Here is a 25,365-nt window from a genome sequence, read left to right as displayed (position 1 = left end):
ATTTTATACACCAAATTTGATGCAGTAAAAAAAAAAAAAAAAAGGAATTTGGAATCATAGAAATTAAAAGCACAGTCCAATCAGCGAAAACATTTCATTGAATATTATATTTTAAAACTCTGCACCATATAAGTATTATCCACCTATTTTCTGTTATTCTCCCTGATTTGAAGGGTCTTGGCACAGGCTGAAGGGCTTCCATTCTGGTGACGGAACGTGTAAAAATAAATGACACGGAACCCGCGGATCGCACAATCGTACATTACTTACCGCTGCTGGCACTTCCCTCTCTTCGACTTCTAGCACTGCCATCTCTGCCGGATCGTACCCGCTGTGAAAAATAATATTAATATGTCAAACGTCGTACAAAGGACAATGCAATAGAACCGAGATATATTCTTATAGGTACGTCTTCTAATTCCTGTAAATAAACAGTCCATTCCCATTGAGGTGAACCTCAACATTCTCACGGGTAATTTCATGGGGAAGAAATAGAATAAATCTGCTGTTTGAAACCGCAAATGTATACAGCATATAAAATGAGGACAGGTTGTACTTTATTTAATGCTGGAACTAAATCTGTTACATGTAAACACATCCAATTTCTCTGACCGAATGCAATGAAGAAAATTGATTAAAAAATAAATAAAATATTGGGCCAAATTCATGATCTGAAAAATGGATCACTGTTACTACAACCCAACAATATTTATTTTTTCATATATATATTCACATAACATCTAAATAACTTTATAAATGTTACTACGTTCCATATGCATTCTACAGACAAACGGTTTATTTAAAAATCATATATATGAGAAAATGATATAGATTATTATTATTACTACTCATGTAGCAAACGTATCACTGACATGGATTAATTAAATAAAGATCCTGTGATTATAGGTACGTACAGGTAAGGTCTGTAAAATGTATCTATACATATTTACTTATTATTGCTTATTTTGGACTGTTCTTTTTCAGAGTATTATATGGGGGGGGGGGTCAGATCTCTCCCTTGAAAGCATCTGGATTTAAAAAGGATAGATGGAACTATGAGAGGAATTTCCGACGGAAATACTTGGATTAGATATACAATCTGGAATCCAATTTAACTATGACGTCCACAAAAAGTCAAATAAATCCCCTGTTAGCTCGAGATCATAAGATCAAGCAAAAACATGCACAAACATTAAAAAGCTAAAAGTAGTTATGGGTCTCTGGTTGTCTCACCGCTGATGGCTACAATTCCTATCACTCCCAGTTCACCGCCCTCAATCTACTTAAAGTCGTCATTTGCTAGCATTAGTCAAGATAGGTAGCGCCAAATAATTGGGGTTTATTTTGAGTTCGCAGGTGAATTGTGGCGAGTTGAACTATATACTCAAAAAATTCATTTTCCATGGGAAACAATATTTATCTTCTTGAGCCAACAATCCAATACTGTATACGGTACTGTAGGTAAACGTTGAAAAAAACAACATTATGTTACGAGTTTCCTTTATTTAGAGACGTGGAGTTTGCCTTTGTTGCCATTTGTGATATTTTGGGTTTCCCTGCCCAAACAACACACTGAGCGGACCGTTCATGGCACTGCTAATGACGTTTATTGCTTTCATTAGTCAGAGTGCCTGGCTGGGTAATTAAGACTGAGCCATTCTATTGCAGTATGATTAGTATTCGGGATATGTGTCTAGTAGATTGGTATAAGGCAACGCTAGAACACGCAGATACCTGAAAAATTATACGAAAACAAGAACGGTTTAAAAAGAAAAAAAAGAACCTCTAAAATAACTACTAGCAATAACAAATGGTTAGCACTCCTCTTTCATGCATTGGTTACAGAGAAGACCTCAGTAGTCTGCGGTACTTTCCAATAAGCCAACTCAACCAGAGAACAAGCTGGTTAATCGCATAAGCTTTTGACACATCTTTCTTTGGATGCCTCAGAGTCTCTTCTTTAGAGTAGATCTATGGAACAGTTACTAAGTCACTAGAAGTTATTCAAGACTCACGAAGACTCTACTACTCAACTATACAAGGCATCCGCAGTCCTTTGGCATTTTATTTACACAGTGATTTTGGTGTATTAAGAAAGTGACTGTATTTGTAGCACTACACAAAAAACATAGTTCTAGTTACTTTGTTCATACAGTGGTGTGAATAAGAAAGTACTCCCTCTTTGCATTCTATGGTTTTACATATCAGGACAATCATCTGTTCCTTAGCAGGTCTAAAAATTAGGTGAACACAACCTCAGATAAACAACAACACATGACATATTACACGGTGTCATGATTTATTCAACAAAATTAAAGCCATGTGTGAAAAAGTGCACCTTATGCGTTAATAGCTTGTAGAACAACCTTTAGCAGCAATAACTTGACGTAATTGTTTTCTGTATGACTATATTACTCTCTCACGTTGCTGTGGAGGAATTTTGGCCCACTCTTCTCTACAACGTTGCTTCAGCTCATTGAGGTTTGCGGTCATTTGTTTATGCAAAGCTCTCTTAAGGTCCTGCCACAGAATTTCAATTGGGTTGAGGTCTGGACTTTCAACACCTTGATTCTTTCCTTTTTTCAGCCATTCTGTTGTAGAGTTGCTTTATAGAGAAGAGGCTTTCTCCTGTCAAACCTTCCAAACAAACCATACTTGTTCAGTCTTTTTTTACTAATTGTATTGTCATGAACTTTAACATTTAACATGTTAACCGAGACCTGTAGAGTGAGATGTAACTTTGGGATTTTTTGCGATGTCTCTGAGCATTGCAAGGTCTGAACTTGGGATGAATTTGCTGGGACATCCACTCCCGGGAAGACTGGCAACTGTCTTGAATGTTTTCCACTTATTTGGAAATGGCCTTATAACCCTTATCAGATTGATGGGCAGCAGCAATTGCTTCTCTAAGATCATTGCTGGAGTCGTTCCTTCTTGACATTGTGTTAACACATACAACCGTATGCTCCAGACCATCAAACTGCGGCTTTTATAGAGGTGGTCATACATGCTGATGATCAATTAATCAAGGACATTTGATTAGCAGCACCAGCCTGCTTCTTAGCATCTTAACTCTTATGGAAGCAGTAAGGATGCACTTACTTTTTCACAGATGACTTCTCCATTTTGGCTTTATTTTTGATGAATAAATCATAACACAGTGTAATATGCGATGTGTTGTTGTATTTACCTAATTTGTAGTCCACACCATAGAATTCAAAGAGTGTGGGGTGTACTTTCACACAACTGTATATGTACTTATTCTATTCTGTCTAATCTGTGCCTAATAAAGATGCTGAAAGTATACTCTTCGCATCTAGAACATGAATTAAAGTGTCCTATGCCAGTCTATGTAGACTGGTCAGTGTTTTTGTACTCTGTATGTAGTATTGCTTTAATGGGATGTCTGCCTTAAAGACAGCTTATTCTACTACTCATATGGCTTGCGTTTAAGTGAATTTTTACCTGACAGCTTTGTATGACAGCCAAGGAGAAACATGCAACAAAGTAATATTTAAAGTGGAAAAATATGGTCTTTATAATTAATTCCTTATGTTACTGTGGATCCCTGTAGCAAATGTTCTGAAAATGCGTGGGTTTCTTGCACAAGCTATTAATTGTGGAATATTTAGAACTCCACATTAGAACAGTTTTTTATTATTATTATTTACATGTCTCTGTCAAAGCCATCACGCTGTGGGGGTTATGTAATAAAAGTGATTCTGGGCCACAGTTTGGAGTGCTGTGTTTATATATACCATATTTGCTCAAATATATGACGACCCTGATTATAAGCTAACCCCCCCATTTTTATTTTTTTTAAATTAATAAAAAGAAAAGGCCTAAATATAAAACTACCCTATAAGAAAAAAGTTTTACTAGTAAATATTAATTCACATGTAAACTATTTTTAATGATTAAAAGAAACTATGATTGAGAAAAATGCATTTTTTGTTTATTTCCTTCTTAGTTGCCAACCTGTTTCCCAGTTATGCACATCTGCCCCACGGCTTGCTATTCTGCCCCCCAGGTATGCCTTATACCCCCTATATGGCACTCTGCCTCCCTGATATGACTTATACCCTCTATATGCCACATATCCCCTATATGCCTTATACCCCCCTATTTACCACTCTGCCCCCCTGACTTACCAATGCATTCCTTGACTTGTCCCCCGTGCTCCAGACTCCCTGGTGTCAAGTGGGGGCAGCCGGTGGATATCTGCAGACAACCTCCGTCGCTATCCAGGACTTCTGCTGGGGCTTCTAAGACTGAGCACCGGAAGGTCACATCACGCCGGTGCTCCGTCACAGAATCCCGGGCAGAAGTGTCGGGTAGCAGTGGCGGTTGAGGATCCAGGTCCCCTGCAGCGCATCTGGATCTTAGTCTTGTAAACCTGATCCCTTTTCAAGGTCCGATTAGAAGACGACCTTAAATATGAGACGAGGGATATTTTTCAGAGCATTTTCTCTGAAAAAAACCTCGTCTTATAATCGAGAAAAAACGGTAATTTGATTTAAGCCAGCAGACCATGGGTGTAATATATGAAAAAAAACCCTACGAAAAAAAATTACTGCAGTTTTTTGGACATGAAAAAACTGCAATACTGCACATTTACTGCATTTGTACTTCACTGTACTGCACTTTTCTTTTATATTGCAAACCTACAGTTGTACTTCAATGTACTGCGGCTTTATTGCATTTGTACTTCCGTACAAAAATAACTGCAGTAAAACTGCAGTACAGTGAAGTACAAATGCAGTAAATGTGCAGTAATACTGCAGTAAAAGTGCAGTATCGCAGTTTTTTCATGTCCAAAAAACTGCAGTATTACTTCAGAAAAACTGCAGTAACTTTTTCGTAAGGGAAAGTTCATGTCTTCATGACCATAACAATCAATAACCTGGTACAGCCAAATACCGAGAACCTAAATTACCTGTTCCCTTATTTCTTTCATTTTTTCTGCTTTCTTAAGCTTGGTTGCATATTCCTGAACTTCCTTTAACCCGATATCGGTGCAGAGACGCACCAAGAAACGCAAGCCTGAAAAAAAACCAAAAAAAACAAGGAATGGATGAGAATAACTGTACTTGCACACAATGCTGCACGAGGTAACAGAATGATACAATTCAGGGTTTCTCGAGTTCTGCCACAGGCAGCCACCAGCCCAGTTGTCCCATTTCAGGACTATGCAGAGGATGACAAATGTATTTACGTACGTATGTGTACATATACCCAACACAACATGGACGTGGTTTCTTTAGTGGCCACAGAACCCCCCTTCCAAACCACTAAAAATGGGAAAAAAAACAAAAACGAATAACATACACTCAACATTGTCTGGAAACTTCCTGTGAATCTCCTTATACGTATCAAGCGCTTTCTGATAACTTCCTGTAAAAACAAATATATCAATTAAATACACTTTATAACACAGAATAATGCAAGAAGGTGCGTACAAAAGAACATTATAGCTGCACCACATTCTCTTACAGTGAACACAATTTAAATTTAGTTGGGGGATCAATTAAAAAAAACAAACAAAAAAATAAAATAATAATTCTAAACACAATTTATACAGATTTTTTTCAATTATCTAGAGAACTGTTCCAAATTCATCTGACTTGTGGACTTTTAAATGGTACCCATAAACCTTTATATTAAGCATTACTAATTGGCATTGGCGAGCATTGCATATAGGTTTTGGCAAAATGACCAGCATTGCCTAATACTCATGCCTTACGATCCATGAATAAATACTCTAATGCACAGAACATGCCATACGTCTGTAAAGATGCAAAAATACTGGAGTAGTTTTGGGTTGCATCCAACGCCACAGCTGGTGGTCAACCAAACCATCATAAAACTGGATGTCCTAGTAGAGCTAGATGACTAAATAAAGGCCAATGCATACGTCACCACGATGGGCATTTTGTACTACTCAACGGTTGAATTCAAAGCCTTGTTACTATACAGCTGCAGAGATAATTGGAGACGGTAGTCTGGTCTGTCATATTTGAACCTTGTTATAGTTTAAGTTTTCCCTGTGATACTGATGCAGGTTTGAAAAAGTGTGTCTTATTTCCTCACCGGCCACTAAATTGGGTGTCATGATGATAAGGCCATAGCAATTTATGGTATAAATGTATCAGGAGAAGAAGAAAGACGAGGGGTATTCTTACCACTTCTTCTGTAACAACTCGCTACCATCAGCTGCCATTTCACTTGAGTAGGTCTAAAAATACACAGTAAAAAGAATAGTAGTAATGGGTTACAACACAGGTAAATATAGGATAGATACAATTTTATCCTCAGGATAACGAGATATCTGAAAGCGATACCCGTACACACACAGGGCTTTCAGGGAAATCCCTACTTTTATATTTATTTTTTATTCAAAGAGATTTAGATTTTTCCCTGGATTGGACATGGGCATGTATCATAGCACCCCGCACTCTCCTTACATCATCAATGAATCTCAGCTCTGCCCCTGATGTGGTTCCATTATTTAAAGAATTATCCAAGCATAAACACTTGACCATTTTTTTTCATACAGATAACTGATCCCTGGTGTGTGATATATTTAAAATATTTTTTAATTATATACATATGTTTTTAACCACAAAATCCTGTGTCTCTCCTAAACTTCTACCAAGACAGGTCAGCCCCACTCATACGCACTAATAAACAACCACAATATGTGCCAGCTTATGAAGGAGCAAAAAAAAAATTGTTAACCTATATAACTACATTTGCCTTTTTTCGTGACTTGTTTAAATATATAAATTGACATTTTTATGCCTTTTGTTTTCTTCATTCTAAACATGACTATAATAATAATAATAATAATAATAAATACACACTCTGTACAGATAGTTACAAAACATACTTAATCCTCATCTTTATCAGTGCCATAGTGTTTAAAATATATCAAACTTTATCCTAAAATTAAAACTTTTTGTTTTCATTTTTTTTTTTTGCTTATTTACAGTTCATACGTATAACTATCATACGTAGATTTCCAACTTTTAAATTGTTGACACAGACAAATTTTGAAAGCGCAAAATGCCCCTCAGAAAGTTCCATTTGAAATAAGTTTTGCTTTCATAAAAACATGCAGAACACAGAATGACTTTGTTTTCCCGGGGGTACTAATCTACGTGACTAGCGGATATATCCCAGGCCAGGCTCGCTATTCAATAAGCGCAACATTATCTATATCCATAGGGGAATTGCATGAATTTATCGTTGTTGATACAAATCTCTGGAGTATTCACAAGGACTTCAATGGATAACAAGCAGCTCTCTGTTTATGGGCTGCTTTAAATGACTGTCGGCTAAGGACAGGTTATACGTTTCTCTCTAAAACTACAAACGGCCTCCCGCCCCCCTAAAAAAAAATAAAAAAATTATTATATATATATATATATATATATATATATATATATATATATATATATATATATATAATAATAAAAAATGTATATATATATATAACATACATTTTAATGTAATTCTACAACTTGGCAAAAGCGCCACTATTTTATGCACAATGTTAATAACTATTAATTTTGTCTGCAAGGCAAATGATCATAATGAGTCAGTGTAAGAAGGTCTAGGTATGAATGATGCTTTTGTTCAGGGGCTGAGTAAGTCATGTTCACATCCAGATAATAAAACTTTGAAATTAAAATCTTATGTGCAACTTAATCGTTGGCTCATCATAAAACAGACTGCATTTGGAACCTGCATCGCCTTATCTAGCGGAATTAGGAACATTAAAAGGTTTCAGCATGTGTTTCAGAATGTTTATTATCATATCTGCATCAAAGCAGGACACGGCGCTCTACTTACTGAATAAGTGCCGCTCTCTCAAAGTACTGAATGGCTTTTTCACAAAACTGGGTGTCAATGTAATAAGCTCCGAGCCACTCAATCACCTCGATGTTTGAAGGGAAGTAGCGATAGGACTGGAAAATAAGCCAAAACACATTTTTTTTTCACAATAAGCAACAGTTTTACACTTAGGGAGATTTTTCTAAGGTTATATTGAACCCTGGAGGGGTGTGTGATACAGCCGCTTCACCATGGGCTACACAGTCACTCAGCACGGAACTGGTTAAACCACTGGCGGGGAGCAGCGTATGACATATGAATGAAGCCAGTGTCTGCCAGATGGTCTGAGGACACGACTACTTCTAAGATTGGCGAATGGCATTTTCGTTACTGGGTTTTAGCAATAATATTTTGCATGTTCTGATCATACACTCGTTAATCTTTAGACAAACTTTTGGATTGCAATTATTAAAAATTGTAGAAATCCTAACTGGCAGCCCTAAATACTAATTCAAAATATTTTTTCATCAACATGAAAAAAAAAAAAAAAAAAAAAAATATAAAATTAACATTTTTCAATTACATATTTTTTCCAAAAGTTTCCTGCGAAGTCCAAAGTTGTTTAACATTATGTGAACATTACAGTCTGCTTCATAATGACAGTTATCAAATGGTCATGTTCTAAAAGAGGTCAGCAAGTCTATGCATAAATGTTTAATATGCCTGAAGAAGAGACATAGATGGTCTAGAAAGCTTGAAATCGATTATACGTCAGTTATCTAAAAGCGGTATCATCTTCTCAAAAAAGTTCAATTTCTTTATATTTAAAACAGACAACTTTAAGTTAAAATAAAGGATTTTCCTGACAAACTGGTTTGCTTCAAAATGCAAGAAATCACCTCTAGCATCTAACATTTCCCTCTTCCCATCACTTTATACTTTTATTTCATCCTTTGTAATTCTTTTAAATAATCCATTTTGACTTGCAACGCAGATCCTCGTTAAACCTCTGATGCTTTGTATACATTTTCCCCTTCTCAAAATCTTCTCTAGGGCTTAAATGGGAATTTCCACCAATAAAAAATAATTACTAGTATTAAAAGTACTGTGCTGGCTCCGTCTCTATCAACCAGCCTGACATTCTGACTAACAGAAATCCTATGGAAGAACGGACTTCATTAGCATTGCCATAAAGAATCAGCTCAGTGTGGTGGGAAAGCCACCCAAAATATCATGTGACCGTCCACCGTGGTAACTTCCAGCTCTGCAGATAAAAGGATGCTTGTTGGAAAAAGAAAATAGAATGAAATCCATTATCAATGCGAACCTGCGTTTCTGTTCACCTCACTGTATTTATGTTCAAGGTGAAAAATATTAGGTGCCGACCATAAGGAGAGAGAGATTTAAAAAATTACTATAAAAACTTTTAGATTTAACATTTTGCACTTTATCTGTTGATGTACCATTTTTTTTGCAAGTCTCTTTCAATTTGCGTCATGTGTTGGGATATGGATACTGTGCCATTGATGTCCATTTGTATTTTATAGAGCCAAGATTAAAGATTTTATCAGATGTGTTGTTTGTGAGTCTTACATAAGATCAAATTGAGTATATTTTATTATATGGTTTTCCTCTTTGTACATTCTCCCCTATTAAAGTCTATATATATATATATATATATATATATATATATATATATATATATATATATATATATATATATATATATATATATATATATATATATATATACACACACACACACACACATTTTAATATTAAACATATACACACACAGCATATAAAAAAATATGGTTCTTTTGAAATGTTGATGTCTATATTGTATCAATTATGGGTAAAAGTCACTTCATGTAAAAACAACAGCTTTAAAGATGTGATTTGTACCTCGTAGTAGTATTGGAACGCCAGAGACTTGTCTCCTTCGGTATCATAGAGCTCCCCAAGTTTGGTCAGTGCATGCGGGTCAGTAGGAGCGACGCTGATAAGCTGCATGAGCCACTCGATGGCCTGACTTGTATCTTCAAGCATTTCATACCTAAAGAAGCCGAGTTAAAGAACTAACGCATCATGGTGAGCGATAATATTGCATATCTCCCAAGGGTTCCTCTTTGAAGAGAAAATCAGAAGGGATTGGGGTCCCAATGTCCCTCTATATAACAGTGTTCTACACAACAACATGTATGGGGATTTTGGCAATGTATTTATAAATTTAACTGTGCAAATAAAAAGCATTACTTAATAAATACATAACCAAGTTACTTCAATAATGATCGAGAAGTTATAAAGCTACATTGAATACTTGGTAAAGCCCTGACTCTTAGTAACACCATCTAAAGCTACTAAAGTCTATGACTTTACAGAAGGACAGGTTGTCAGGCTGAGAGTAATACTAGTGCTATTGTTCTCCAGGAGGTTGGCATCACCGCATTCTAAATGCCAGGGTGCCTAGAAACACATGCCAGGGTAAAGATGAGTCCGGAGGGTAAACAAAGGGTAGTAAAAAGTAGCTGACAAGCCAGAAGAAAAGACATAAATAGTCTCAAAACTTTTGAATCTAAACTTGCAATTCAGTAACCCAGTAAAGGTACTATCCCTTACGATTGTAAGCGCGTTTGAGCTAAGAACAGAGTTTAACTGAATTATTTTTGTTGAGCTAACAAAACTCGGATGTCTGCTGGGTTTACAAGTTATGTTGGATCCAAAATATTGGTTAACAATGTATACCATGAGTGAAAAAGGATACAAGCTTGCTATCTGACTGAGAACCTGGGCGCTGTTCCTGAAAATTGCATGAAGCTTCAGAAAACAGTCCAAGGCCTCCTCCAGGCGGTTTACTTTCTTGTAGGTCAGACCTAAAAGAAAAAAGTTTTAGTTGAACAGACGTAATAATGCATCATTGTTTGACCAAATCATTTTATGTACCTTCGAGTATCGCCATTAGCAGTTTTCTAATCTTGTAACGTGGGCTTGGAAACAAAGGCCATCTGCAGCCTCTTAATATGTAATACTCAATGAGTGCCAGTTTCCTGCTGGATTATTCAATTACATATCAATCACTTGACGAACACGATAAACCGTTACTCCGGGTTTGCCGACGATCGAAATACAGCACTTAATTCTCCGATAACCATGGTAACTTCTCAGGGTAGGTATCAGGAGCTCTCCCTCTTTTGGTGAAGTGGCTTTGCTGGGGCCGGGTTAAGAACATGCAAAAGTGCAGACAGGGTATTCTCATACAGCCTTTACTACACTACCTGCACAAAAATGATTAAACTGTCCTGGATACAGGGGTCAAAACAAGAAGAACTCCTAGGCATGCAGATGATCTCTCAAATTATATGTATTGATGTATTTTCTGCTACTCCTTTCATTTTAGTTGTTCATTTCCATTGAATAATGTGATTTTTTTTCCTATCTCTTAAACCTCTGCATAAACACAGAGAGGTAACTGAATGGTAAAAGACGCATGGTGGTAGTGTATAGTAACCACTGTTGTGCCACCCAGAATCCCTCACCAAGTTTTTTGTGAGAAAGAGCTGCTTGATCCTTCCATGAAATGGACTGCCAGCCTGTTCAAGAGATTATCCAAAAGCCAAACCATAAATGTAGATTAAAAAAGCATGTTCACCAAGTTCATTCACTCACCTAAGTTATAGAGAGCCTCGGTACAGGACGAGTCATTTCTCAGAGCTTCCTTGTAGTATTCTGTGGCTTTTTCATAGTCTCCGGTTACAAACACAACATTCCCTTTATTGGTTAGAGCGGACGGATTGTATCTGTCAGAAGATACTGCTAAATCTGCATAGACGTCAGCCTGAGAGTGATCATTCTCCTGTATAACGCAAAGGATGGGAGGCAGTTGAAAAATACAGTCATTTAACGTGGTTTCAGACTAAAGCACAAAACACAAAAAATTTGGTTCTGGAAAATAAGGTGTATATAGGCTTCCACAAATTAAAAGCCACAACCTTCCATATCGATGTAACCAGAAATTACATTTAACAATAAATTTGGAAACACTGCAATTACAGACTACAAATTAGTTGTGAAGTTAATAAATCATAGGAGGTGCTCCCAAAGTATCCTTTCTTCCATATAATGTTGATAACAGGGGACATTTGTCCTTTAGGTGTTCCTGAATTCCCCTTTGCATTTTGACAGCATACATGCACACCCTTAAGCACGACATTTTACCACGTACCAGGAAGTAAAGGAATGAAAGGTTGGTCGCAGCGGCACTTTTCACTCTGCTCTCTTTTTTCTCAAACATTTTCAAGGTTTCTACAGCCTGAAGAAGAGCAAAAGCACATTCAAATTGAATTGAAGCAATTACATTTCTGGATACATGATGATGTTTGTATAGAATGGTCATATATCAACAATTATGATTTTGTGAAGTCACAAGTGAAATATAAATACTAATTCCAGCAACACTGGCCATATAAAAGAAGACGTGACAATGACCATAGTGCTTTGCAGAAGTGTTTATTAGACTGTATGAAGAAGTGCACATGGTTTCTGTAGAACGAGGTTATGTTTAATAGAATCTCTTTTGGAAGTTAATACAGCTGATTGCAGACCATAAGCAATGAGCGATAATGATTGCAGACATAGTGGCTCCTTTATAAGCACCTCCATAGGAAGTAAAAACCTGGCCTGTTTGCAGAACCGAGATCTACATCTAACATGTCAAGACATTCTGCGCAATAAAACTATGGACCCAATTAACTACATTTGGTGGCAATGTTGGGATTGCTTTATCTATGTAAAGGACACATGCAGGAAAGAGATTGCAAGTCAGAAAGGGACAGCCAAACCTAAAAAGAATGTTTAAAGTACAGGTTGAGTATCCCTTATATGTTTTAATCTAATTGAAAGGCTATTAAAGTGTCTGTACCTTACTGATGTTTAAAGAAATCCACACAGGTGGCATTATTAGAATGAACTCAAATTGCACGACATTAGGGCAGCACATGTTCTATTCCTTGCATTTTAAAGCTGCAGTTCCATCTAGACAAACTATTGTACACTCTAGTACACCAAGCAAATAAGCCGTAGTTGATCAGTCTAAAGATTTAATCACATGGAAAAACATTAATTTTATAGGAGCTGGTTTTTGCCATAATATAACACTTAAGTGTATCCAGCAATAATTATAAAGAAGGCAAAACTGTATAAGAGTAAAGTATTATACCAGGGCAATGTTTAGTTGTTTAATGGTAACAGGAGTGGTGTTTCTAATACATCTTTTGGTGGCCAATGAGTTACACTCAGGAAAGTAGGTGGGATGGCACCTTTAAGTATCACTTAAACAAAACTTAGGTTTTACCTTGCTAAAGTCCTTCTGCCTCAGGTAGGTAATTGCTTTGTTTATTTCCAAGTCATTTGCCAATTCTACATACTGCGATCCTTTGACTACTTCGACACACCTGTAAGACAAGAAGATCATAGCAGATCAGAACAAACAGATCAACATTAATAGAATGCCATAAATTACAAGCAAAGTATGCCTCAGGCGTTATATTCAAGACTTCAAAACGGTGTCCAGACCAGGAGCTGTATGGCATCCTAATATTAAAATATTCTCATAACCTAGCCTTAAACTACAAGATTATTATTTTTTCACTCTAATATTTAGTCTACGTCATACTTTGCCTAAAACTGCATGTCAAATTCTTGTCTTGTTGTGCTGGAATTCTATGGGCAGCCTTCAACATAAACACACATATGCTTTAATTAGTAACTTAAGTATATTGAATTAGTGTCTGGTTAATGAATGTAGGTTTATTTTACTTACTACAAAAATAAATGTGAAAAACCTGCACGTGTTTAGTTATTGAAGCAGAATGCCAGCACCCCCTTGTGGCAAAAACAGGCTCAGAGCTAACGGGAAATTATAGGTATATGAATGAAGAAAAAACTTCTAATACTATAAATTAAATAGGCTTAGTGAATATATGGTGTTCATCCAGTAACAGTGAAAGGAAAGGGAATTATTCACATTTCGCAGGCTATTAGCCTAGCCTGTGCCCTGATGTGCCTTACTTAGGGAGGTGTACCGGTTACCCCTGGCACTCACTTCCGCAGCTGCCGCCCCACTGCTGATTACTCAGACATTTCCCTTGTAAGCAGACACCCACCCCGTCTCCATTGGTTTCCAAGAGGCCATAATCTAGGGCAGACCTGGGCAAAGCACGGCCCGCGGGCCACATCCGGCCCGCTGAATAGCTCGGACCGGCCCGCAAAGAGTGTCCTGGTGACTCACCAATGAGTCCGGTGTCAGCAACGGGAAGCAGCGAAACTATGCACTCCGAAGCCTTGTTCATTTTGTTCACTTCTGTGCTGTGCTAATAGTTATTCAGGCCTTACTTATTCAAGCACCTCTACCAATGACGTAGGCTTGAATAACTTTATTAAACAGCACATAAGTTAACAAAATGGACAAGGCTTCGGAGTTTGTAGTTTCACTGCTTCCCGATGCTGAGTAAGTGATGCCACTGTAACTTCTGAGTGCCAGGATGCTCGTTGCGGACCTTGGGGAGTGCCAGGACAATCGTTCCACGCTCGTCATTTACCATTTTTTTAAGAAGGGATAGTATATGTATGCAGTATACAGGTATTGGTAGAATGAAGTTAAGGGCTCATGCACACTGCTGTAGTTTCGCCCGGGCCGTAACCCAGGCGAAACTACGGCGTGCTGCTGCGGAGAGGAGATGGGAGTGCTCCTTACCGCTCCCCTCTCCATTGGCAGACACGGGGGCCGCGCCGTAAAACGGGGTGAAACACCGGTTGCTCACCGCGCCGTATTACAGCGCCATTCATTTTCAATGGCGGCCGTATTCTGGCCGCAAATCGGGCGGCTGGAATACGGCCCCATTACGGCAATGTGCATGGAGCCTTCGTATGTTGGTCTGGCCCTCTAAAACCATTCCAATTTCTCATGTGGCCCCATGGGAAAATTAATTGCCCACCCCTGATCTAGAGGGTCAGATGTTTCGGTGTAATTTAAGAAAGTTTTTCTTTACTCAGATGGAAAATTGGAGCAGCCTCCCAGCAGAAATTGTAGATGATAATCCAATTGTAAAGCACTGCAGAATAAGATGGTGCTATATAGATCAATAATTAATAATAACACAATGAGGAAATTAGACATGCATCACCATCCTCAATCTAAGGACTGGACCAAGGACTGATTAAAGTTTGAGTCTTCACGTCAGGAATATTGGCAGATTAGATGGTCTGAATGGTTCTCATCTACCATGAGATTCTGTGTTTTTGTGTTACCTGCTGTTTGTAACCTTGGACTATGTGGCATTAAACTCTACAATGGTGTGCCTAACCGATTACCATCTGTATCAATTAATATCGGACAATACATGACATTCTCACCAGTCATATCCAACAGCAAAGGAGGTTTCAATTGCGGGTGCTATAAGTTTTGCAGCGGTCATGATGTATTTTTCGGCTAATGCCTTCCTATAAAAAAGTGCAAATAAATTATAATGGACAAAAATATATAATTAAGAAATCTTTGTTGGATTGTATTCTGATGTAACACCTCGCTAGTCTTGTTTCACGTTTGTAATTAACTTTGTACCAAATTCCTATTCTTTTCTCCTCTCCCTTTTAGTGTGCATTTACTGCACTTCCCTCTTGCTGAAATGTTATGACTTTTTGGCCACGCATACAGCAAACATGCATCGTGTTCTCCATACACCTGGTTGTAAGAAGCACTCATCAACTCCATTATATGCCTTATGGAGTGCCAACCTTGGACAGCTTCTTCTGTGACAAGGGCTGAGGTGGTACTTATGCACAGCTCAAGGACACACACCTAAACTTGTCCTACAGACTACATACTGCCAGTCCTCCCTTTAATAGTCTCATAACTCATTATTGTGCTGGCTGGAAGATTGTTAACCCAACAAGGTCATCCCTAAGATTAGACAAACGGACTCTCAAATTGTCACGAGAAGATGGGAAAAGGTGAAGTTATTGGCACCCCATACCAATCATCTTTATGTACAGTGCTGTGGAATATGATGGTGCTATATGATTTTGTTAGGTGTTCGGGTTTTTATCTATTACTCAAACACACTAAGGAAAGGACTTTAGACAAACAGGAATTCATTAGCATTGCCATAAAGAATCGGCTCAGTGTGGTGTTTGAGCCGGGAGATATAAAATGGACAACAATGGCAGCTTCCAGGTCTGCAGATTATTGGAAAGAAATGAAGCAAAAACGTATTAAGTTTTATGTATTTTATTAGAAATTATGTTGTATTACCTTTCCCGTTCCAGCTGATGGAGGCTGTCATTTTTAATAGCTTCTATGACCAGATTTGCATGTGGATCATCCTGAAAAGAAATAAGATGTATAAATGAAGTAATATTAATAACAATGTGGTTTTGCAGTCTACAAAATAATGAAATTGCAATATCAAACAAACATTCACCAAGACGTCTGAAGTGGAATTCATGGAGTAAAGAAAATGCAGAAGCATAAATTGCCTGGCAATGGACATTTGTGCACGGTCCTTGTGTCACATTACGACATTTAGTGATATCTAATACAGGGCTCGACAAATCCCAGGCGCCAGGTCGCCATGGCGACAGAGAATTTTGTCCTGGCGCCTAGGTGTTTGTCAGCCTGTTACATCCACAAAAAATGGCGCCCGCGTCACAACGCGGGGGCGCTGCTGCTGCTGTCTGCCCAGGAGTCTGGGCAGACCAGCACAGCCACTCCGAGCCCGCCCCCGAGCCTGAGATCACTCCCACGGAGTGATCCTGTAGGCTGAAAACGCGATTGCAGGAAAACCAGCAATCGTGTTTTCAGCTGCCACAGGCAGCTTCAGGGAAGGGGGTGATGTGTTGATGGGGTCCCCACACAAGTGTGGGGACCTGACCCAACATCCCCCTGCTGCCTGATCGCTCCATGAGAGCGACAGTGCAGCGTTAACCCCTTCAATGCCGCGATCGCGGCATTTAGGGGTTAATTCCCGTTTTGTATGGGGCTCTGCTGCTGGTGGTCTGCCTGGAAGCCCAGGCAGACCAGCAACAGCAAAAACGAGCCCCCACAAGCCCTTTGAATACTCCTGTAGGCATGGAAGCCTACAGCAGTCATCAAAGAGACTCCCCCCTCCAATGGCTGGTCTGTAGACCAGCAATTGCGTCCCAGCTGCCAGAGGCAGCTTCAGGGACAGGGGAGAGGGTTCTTTGGTCTCCCCATGAGTGTGGAGAGCAGCCCCAACACCCCCCTGCTGCCTGATCGCTCCCTGAGAGCGAGAGTGCAGCGTTAACCCCTTCAATTCCACAATTATGTATGACACATTTGTAGCATTGCAGGGGTTAACATTTGTCCCCACAAGCTTGTGGGGACTAAATATCAGGCAATGCTGTGCTCCAATGGAACATCAGCATTGAAAGAGTTAAAAAAAAATTAAAATATATTTTTATTTTTTTTTAAAAACAGCACTGACCTGAAAGTCCAGGGTGCTTCCAGGTCAAATGCTGTGAGTTTAGTAAGCGGGCTGATGATGATCAGATCACTCCTGACCAACTGTTAGTTTAAAAAAAAAAATCCTGGCTCATAACTTTTTTAGCTGGCGCCTAGATTCACAACAAATTTGTCAAGCCCTGATCAAATATGACAAAATGAGGATTTCTGGACAGAGCGATGATGTTTATGTTGGTATATTTTTTTTTGTACTAAAAGTGTTCTATTTAGTCATGTCAAGGAACAGCACTTTTTATGTAAAAAAAAAAAACCTATGCATCTTATTTTCTACTTACGCTTGGAGCAATATACTTGTCCTCCTCATCAATCCCTAAAGGTACGGCAATTAGCTTTTGGAAAGCTTTTTTCATTTTGTCTCTGTCTCCGACAGAAAAATAGCACAGGATCAAATTGAAGCCGGCCTTCAGATTGGGGGATTCGCCCATAATGTGTTCGAATGAGTTAATGGCATCTGCGTATTGACCGGTCATTACAAACGCCACTCCGATATTCTGCATGATCTTGATTCTGAGAACAAACACACAGAAGGCATTTAAATGTCAAAGCTTTGTTTACGGTTTATTTAGAGCCGAATGATTGACCCCTTGTATAAAAACTAGGCGCAGGGAACAATACCAATGAATAGTTTTATAAACAAAAGAGAAGCGCCATCACTACACACCATGAGAGGTTTCTCGGATGAGTTTATCGGCATTACATGCAATACAGGTACCTGTAAGGCTCCAGTTTGCCAAGGGCCAGTCCAGGCCGGTCTCCTGGCTACTTCCCATTCCCCAAAGTCTAACTAAGCCTAGAACGTCCCCATGCATTACTAACCCTGCCCAAAAACAAACGCAGACCCCCAGAAGAAGGGGGTGCTGGGTAGCCAACTCCGGGAAGCTCTTAGGTATGTCGATATTTAGCCCGCAGCTCACCTCATCTCTCTGTGGGCCCCGGAGATCTGATCAAGAGCCATACGGTAAAACTTAATAGCCTTGGAGTAGTTCTTTTGTTTCAAGTAGATGTTTGCCATGTTAACTTTTAGGCGCCCTTTTGAGAGATAAGGGGAAAAAAAAGTTATAATATAAGCAAAATAATTTAAGCTACTATGAATTTAAAATGTACCGTATTTCCCCATGTATAAGAAGCACCTTTTTTCCAAATATTTGGGGTCTAAAAACTGGGTGCGTCTTATACAGCGGTTGTAGATTGCAGCTACTACAGTACTTCCCAGTAACTCCCTGCAGTCACACGGACAATCGGCCCCGCCCCTTTCTGTCTTATTATAGCATCCACATGGCTAAGCAATTCATCTAATAGTAAGATTAAAAAAAATAATATTTGGGCTGCTTCTTACCCCCCCTTCTTTCCTTCTTCAATACACACACCCTTAGGGGCAGTTATGGTTAATGGGGCCTTTAGGGTTAATTTAGGGGCAGTTATGGTTGATGGGGTCTTTAGGTTTAATGAGATTGATGATTCTGAAAACAGACCTACTCCCTTATTAAGAATCTATAATTCTATCAAGATAGGCTGGAAGAAGCATGGAAGAAGAAGTGTACCAAACATACTGTGGCATGTCAGACTTGTAAGCAAGTCACTTAAGCAAAGCGTATGCCCTACATCAAGCAATGACCTTATGGACAGGGGTCCGAAGTAATAGCCTCTATCCACGCTTCAAAACATGTACGTTAAATGGAAACCGTCACTATCGTAGCTTTAGCTTAACTTAACTAATAGAACTACACACGGCTCGGTCTCTCAATCAGTGCAAGTATTTTACAGATTTACCTATAAATTTGCTAATTGTTGCAGAATATTATACATTTGGTATCACCTAATCAATATTTGGTCCCGTTTCCTAATCTAATCTTTACATTTTAATAATATGTATACACCATGGGAGCATGTCTAAGGCGAATTCCAAATATACCATTATTGTTTAGATACAGCATTCTATAGCACCATTAAGCATGAGGTATATGACAGGTATCCTCAATCACGCATTGCATATGTGCCTTTACCTGGAAGTCTTAAACACCAAACTGTTTAATGCACAGTATCATAAAATTAAACGTGGAAGATGTGCTGTAAATGAGGGCTGGCAATGGAGGCAGGGGGGGGGGGCAATTGCTTTGAATTGATTTTGGACCACTACATGAAGCTTTATTTGTGTGCTACTGGGTGCCTGGAGGCTTAAGCAATTTACACCCTGACTGTATCCTTTCTGTGGACTTTCTATATAATCTCTTTTGAGATTATATAGACTGCGCAAGCATTCAGCCCACCACGTTAGGACGCTAATTGCTAGGCCACTGGGCTGCAGGGTGTCAGCTCTCCCATGGAGGGTATTATAACCCGTTAATTTGCCATGAAGTGCATACTGGCAACATCAACACATACGCTTTGGAAATCCTAGAGAGGCAAACTCTCTTAAAATAGTAACAAGTGAAGAGAATTTGCATCTCTAATCACACCCAGTTGTTGCCACTCTCCTGTACCTACTGTGTATTAATTACATGGCATATTTATGCATATTATATACATATATACACACACACTATATCACAGTTTACATTTCAACCTGTCAATTAAAGCATACATAATTCTGTAAGTAAATATCCAGAAAATATGTGTTTATGAACAATATAGTTTCTATTAAAAAAAAGTATATCATATATAATATATTCAGGTTTCAGTGTTTTTTTTTTTTAGACTTTAAAAAGTATTTTTCATTATATAAAATATTTAAATTATATGTGAAATCTAAAAAAAAAAAACACAAAAAAAACTAGACCTACACCCACGAATATCTGTTTTGAGAAATAAATTAGGCGTTTACACGCGAAGCCAATGAAACACAAACCTTCCTTGTACTTTGAGCATGGTACAAATTCTTGAGGTTTCGGAGACCCAGAACTTTCACGCTAAATAAAAAACGCTATTTATTCCTGACTTGGAAAATATCCCTGTGCATCAGCAGCTTGTGGCTTCGATGCTATATTCTGAGTCTAACCTTCAGCTGATGAACGGTAAGTTTGTATGCTATGTACACAGAACATGTTATCAATCAGGAGATAAAAAGTGTGAGCATAAAAGCTTCCTTACAAGCGTGTTATTTTATATCTAAGATTTTACAACCGTCTTTTATCTAATGAAAGGTGGACAACACATGAAAAATGATGGCAAACTTCACCTCTGTAGTTATTATTGTCTCTTAACATAAATGACCTCTTAAGATGTTTTTCCCCCTTTCTCTCCTATTAAACTCAATAGGGCCAGTCCAGCCCTTCTAGTTGGAGTAACGTGCTAATGTTAGCCCATCATAATGAATAGTGAAGGGAGAGGTGAAACCACAACCCTCCGGCCAACTCTCCCTTTGTGAATTTTGTGACAGTGCCACTTTGGTGGTGGAACACTCACACAATGACATTAGGCTAGGAACTCTATTATGTCATGTTACTCTATGTCCTGAAATCAATAAATGCATCTGAAAATGCACATACCTGCATGGCTAAACATTTTGTTCTTCACTATCACTTGGTAGGTATTGAGCGCCTCGGCATACATCTCATTTGCTGTGTACTGGCTGGCCAGGTTAAGCAATACCTATAAAATAAATGATAATTTCCTTTAAATAATGGTAAGATTCAATAAGAACAAATAGCCACCCTGGGTAAATGAAAGCCAGGCCACTTTGAGATAGCTAAACAGCACCTTCAGTTAAGACCTCTTATTTCAAGTGAGCTTATGCGCTTTGGTCAAAAGTACTAAAACACCATGTTTATTCAATGTATATATTTGCAGATTTGGATTTGAGAGCTGGTAATTAAAAGGACAACCCATTGTCTCATATACCCCCACCATTGACTATGAACTTTAATATGCATGCGTCAATTGACACAAGTGCGTCCAAAGCCCTTGGATATGAATGAACTAAACATTACATATTATCTTACATATCAGATATTCTTATTCACAAAGACTGCCAATGAGCAGAAGGTATGTGCCCTTACCGAGTAAGTTAGGTCGAGGTTAACGTTTTCTGGAGACAAGATCTGCTCCCTCTGCCTTACCAAGACCCTCTCCTTCCTTCCAGCTTCTTTTGCTTTCTCTAAAGCCTAAGAACAGAAATCATGTACATTGTCCATAAGATGCTAATACACTTAATATGATGAGAACTCTGCAAAAGTACATTGCAATGTGCAGAAAAGAAAAACATAGCATTCAACTGGCTTTACACAGTATAAGCCATGTGTGGAAAAATAGTATTAAAAACCTTTACACGGTGCGATGAGTGAATAAAGAGAAACCGTTAATAAAACAGATATAAAAACAAAAAACATCTCACCAGTTTTAAATCTCCATTGCTACTGGCAATACAGCTTTCTTCAATAAGTTCATTAACTTTCTTTTCCAGTTGCTTTATCTTTTCTTCAGGACTAAAAACGAATTGTTGAGGACGTCAGGAAATGAGTTTGCGGGCTCTGTTTTTTTACCGAGAATATCTGCATGTTGTAGTCACAGAACTTCTTTGGTTTAAGGAGATGGCAGGTTTCATGGCTTTTACTTACCTGTCTTCACTTTTAGCTTCCAAAGGAGGAGCAGGCCCTCGGGATTGGCCAAGGGGATCAAACGAAGCGCCTGAAAATAAAGAAGTGGGTGTTTAATGGGCAATTCTGTATTATCATTATTACGGTATTTACTAACGAGGTAATGCTTTACCTCTGAGAGCAGTCTTGGTGAAGCCGGCTGCACGCACTGCAGTCATAGGTCGAGCAGCTCCATCCTTGACATGGATATAGAAGGAAGGTGAAAGAAAATGAAATGTTATTTAAAATAATAAAAATATATTACAAGAACTTTTGCACGTTTACATTTGTGTGATTATACCTTATACGTTCATTAGATCAGGTGTAGCCGAAAGGTAGGTCTCAACTTAAAAAGCGTACTTGCGGTTGGCTAAGAACACTATACATGAATGGTGTGAAAGAACTGCACATTCTTTATAAATAAATGTATAATATCTTTTCTAATACATATATCACAATGTTATGTACGGTTACACATGTGCGCACACAGACCGTTGTATGTCCAAAACGTCTTGAGTTCCCCAATAATTGCATCATATTGACTGATAGGAACAAACGCTCTACGGGTTAAGGTTATCCTCACATGCAAAAATCTAAGCGTTTAAGTGTAATGCCAAGACATCCAACGTCTGTAATTATCATCAGGCATTAAAAAAAAAATGCAGAGTCTCTTACACTTATATTTTTATGCAATCTGTGTGTGATTTAGTGCTATAAAAATTTGCAGTTATTATACCTGCACAGCTCCAGTCACGGGTCTTCCTATTGATGAGAAAAGGGTTCCCCTGGCCTAAAATAGTTGAATGAAAAATGTATTTGTTTAAATTATTTTTCTGCAGGGTAAACAAGCCTGCGTGCCGTTGCGTGATAATAGACAATATTCAGATTCATATGGATTGCAAATTTAATGAACTTTGGAAAATGTGGCGATTCATACGATGCCATGAAAGCAACCACTCACATAGTGAGGCAAAAAGCTCGGAATTTTCATCTGACTTTAACGGGCCTACATTCACTCACACTCTCTCGCGCACTCTCCTTCATTCTCTCACACTCTCTAAAATGTTTCCATACCCTCTCTGCCGACCACTTCCGCAGAGATGTGGACGAAGATAGAATATAAAAGAGAATAGAAGATAAAGAAAAATAAGGTACGGAAGGGGTCGGTAGAGAAGGAAGGGTGTATTTATTTATAGCGCGTGAGAGCAAATGATAAACAAGAGTGTGAGTGACTGTGGGCACCAGGCAATGAATTTCGTTCCCGAATTAAAAACGCCCCTGACTCTTGTTAGAACTGAATGGGCAGGGAACTTAATTCGTTGCCCGCAAACAAATGAACCAAAAGATTTTTCTGAATCTATTAAGCCCATTTGGCTATTAAAGACATCTTTGGAGCTTGGCCAGGGCCACAGATATCTAAATGTGAAGTACAGTAGGGACTACGGATGAATTTATGGTAGAAACAGCTTTTAAAGACACGTCACATGAAATTACATTAATTCAGTACATCAAGGGTTCTAAATGTACTAATCATTTGTAATTATTAAACATATTAGATGTCTCTCCTATTTATATCTAGTTGTATATTATGGAAAATGTCCACAAACATGCTTTAAATGATTGAATAGATCCTGTATGCCAAGAAACATAGGAGCACACAGCCCTCCCGACAGGGAACCTGTCGCAAGTATACATACTGCTAAAGGGAACTGTAACGGGGAAAAATATGATTACATGGTAGGGCTGCCCAAGTTCCTACCGTGCTCCATGCCGGTCCTCTGCATCTGAAGAGAACAAGAAAGCGAGGGCACGCATTTTTACCCCCCCATTTATATTAACGCAAAAAAGAATGACAGGTCGCTTCGGTTTTCCCACATTTTTGGATAATTCAGTGCTGGTATGAGCTTCAAAAACCAAAACAAAACAACTGGATCTAAAAAAAAAAATAGCACCTGAAGAAGGTGTGCAAACCTAACATGGCCAAACATTCACACACAAAAAACCTCACATACTTACACCAAATCCAGTCCCCAATGAACGTGGAGCTGCTGTTCCCGGGACTTTTGCTGTAATCTTCAATAAATAAATACATTACACACAATGGATGTTTAGACCCAACTCATGCATTATTGTCACAGATCCTTAACCTTTTAAACTTTCACTTGGATTAGAGAACACAATGTGCCATTGTACAATATGCTGTACACACACGCGACTTGACACATAAATGCTTTTGGTGCTGCTGATATTGAGAACAGCATGAGAGAGAGAGGTGACACTGGGGTTTATTTGCTAAAGCAGGAGTTAGAAGGAGAGCTTGGAGGAGAAGTGTGTGTGTGTGTGTGTGTGTGTGTGTGTGTGTTGTTAGGAAGAGCACAATGTGTAACCACCGGTAGCCTTTTTGGATCAAATAACTTGTGAGCATATGCAATTGCTATTTCTGAAGGTGCATATCTAACCATTTTGAACATAAAAGATGATACAAATATTTGTTATGAAAACATAGCTTAATGGCTTTAATACACCAAAATTCATCTAGTTTTGTTCTGGAGTTTGACTTGGCTGGTATGTTTGTAAACGAGAACATCTGGGATGTACATACCGGGGGCCTCCGTCCATGGCTTGTTCTCAGAGCATGCTGAAAAGCCTCGTCATTCTCTAAATCCTAGAACAAGACAGAGCACAGAGGGTCATCATCCCAGCAGAGGGCCATCATCCCAGCAGAGGGCCATCATCCCAGCAGAGGGCCATCATCCCAGCAGAGGGCCATCATCCATAAATATTTTTATTTTTTTCCAGGAACGCATCATGTGAAACTAAAGCAATCACTGATAGGCTGTTGCCATATAAGTTTCTTATTGTATTTGTGTATGCAATCACGCAGATGAAAGAATAAATTGACAGCTTTGCTACAGCTTAGTTGCTTAACATGCTATATAATGTATTTTAATGGACAAAGTTTGCTTTTCTTTCAAAAACAATAGTGTATATATTACAGAAAGTATGCATTCACTGTTGTCATTACCTCCGTGTTATATGTAGGGTGGTAATCATTGTAACCCGAATACAGATCCTCTTCATCCTCCTCTGGCACCAGATGGACATGCTGCATCATAGGAGCCATGACGAAGCGCTAGCCTAGTAAACAGAAACAAAAAAACCCAAAACAAAAAGTAAAAGGTGTAAATGTAGGCGATTCAAAAATAAGTGATTTTGCAGATAATATTGGAGAACCGTCTTAACCGCTAAACATTAAGATCGCCGGACACACCTGCCAAGGTATAACAGAAATAAACATGGGAAATGATGTCATTTATTAGAATAGCTGGATGGGGAAATACAGACCGTGCTGGCCACAACCAAACTGAAACGTTTATAACGATGTATTTATAGAAAGTATAAGTAAAGCACAATCTTTAA

At 38.5% G+C, this 25,365-nt stretch overlaps 1 protein-coding gene across 10 annotated transcripts in view; it reads right to left on the bottom strand.

Moving 5' to 3' along the window:
* The window catches only part of LOC149288941 (intraflagellar transport protein 88 homolog), a 29,227-nt gene extending 4,167 nt beyond the window's left edge, over positions 1-25,060 (bottom strand). For 2 of the 10 annotated variants that reach the window (XM_089491128.1, XM_089491134.1), the window contains exons 1-24: positions 24,971-25,060; positions 24,548-24,610; positions 23,962-24,018; positions 22,682-22,735; positions 22,079-22,142; positions 21,928-21,997; positions 21,705-21,795; positions 21,370-21,474; positions 20,860-20,962; positions 18,289-18,403; positions 17,838-17,881; positions 17,650-17,735; positions 16,145-16,215; positions 15,247-15,333; positions 13,187-13,286; positions 12,059-12,145; positions 11,503-11,689; positions 10,601-10,709; positions 9,742-9,892; positions 7,855-7,970; positions 6,183-6,235; positions 5,329-5,394; positions 4,937-5,043; positions 271-331 (exon numbers count right to left, since the gene is read on the bottom strand). In XM_089491128.1, the coding sequence (XP_089347254.1) occupies positions 271-331; positions 4,937-5,043; positions 5,329-5,394; positions 6,183-6,235; positions 7,855-7,970; positions 9,742-9,892; positions 10,601-10,709; positions 11,503-11,689; positions 12,059-12,145; positions 13,187-13,286; positions 15,247-15,333; positions 16,145-16,215; positions 17,650-17,735; positions 17,838-17,881; positions 18,289-18,403; positions 20,860-20,962; positions 21,370-21,474; positions 21,705-21,795; positions 21,928-21,997; positions 22,079-22,142; positions 22,682-22,735; positions 23,962-24,018; positions 24,548-24,610; positions 24,971-25,060 (2,137 nt within the window). Of the gene's footprint in view, positions 1-270; positions 332-4,936; positions 5,044-5,328; positions 5,395-6,182; positions 6,236-7,854; positions 7,971-9,741; positions 9,893-10,600; positions 10,710-11,502; positions 11,690-12,058; positions 12,146-13,186; positions 13,287-15,246; positions 15,334-16,144; positions 16,216-17,649; positions 17,882-18,288; positions 18,404-20,859; positions 20,963-21,369; positions 21,475-21,704; positions 21,796-21,927; positions 21,998-22,078; positions 22,143-22,681; positions 22,736-23,961; positions 24,019-24,547; positions 24,611-24,970 lie in introns of all 10 variants that reach the window. The other 8 variants (XM_089491124.1, XM_089491129.1, XM_089491127.1 and 5 more) reach the window with 5 other exon arrangements.
* Between the last annotated feature and the right edge of the window lie 305 nt (positions 25,061-25,365).

Source organism: Sceloporus occidentalis, unplaced genomic scaffold (assembly GCF_023333645.1).
Source record: "Sceloporus occidentalis isolate IW3139 unplaced genomic scaffold, rSceOcc1.0.p SCAF_49, whole genome shotgun sequence".
Lineage (NCBI taxonomy): Eukaryota > Metazoa > Chordata > Lepidosauria > Squamata > Phrynosomatidae > Sceloporus > Sceloporus occidentalis.
Note: the sequence above shows the minus strand (reverse complement) of the source record. Positions and strands in the feature narration are given on the sequence as shown.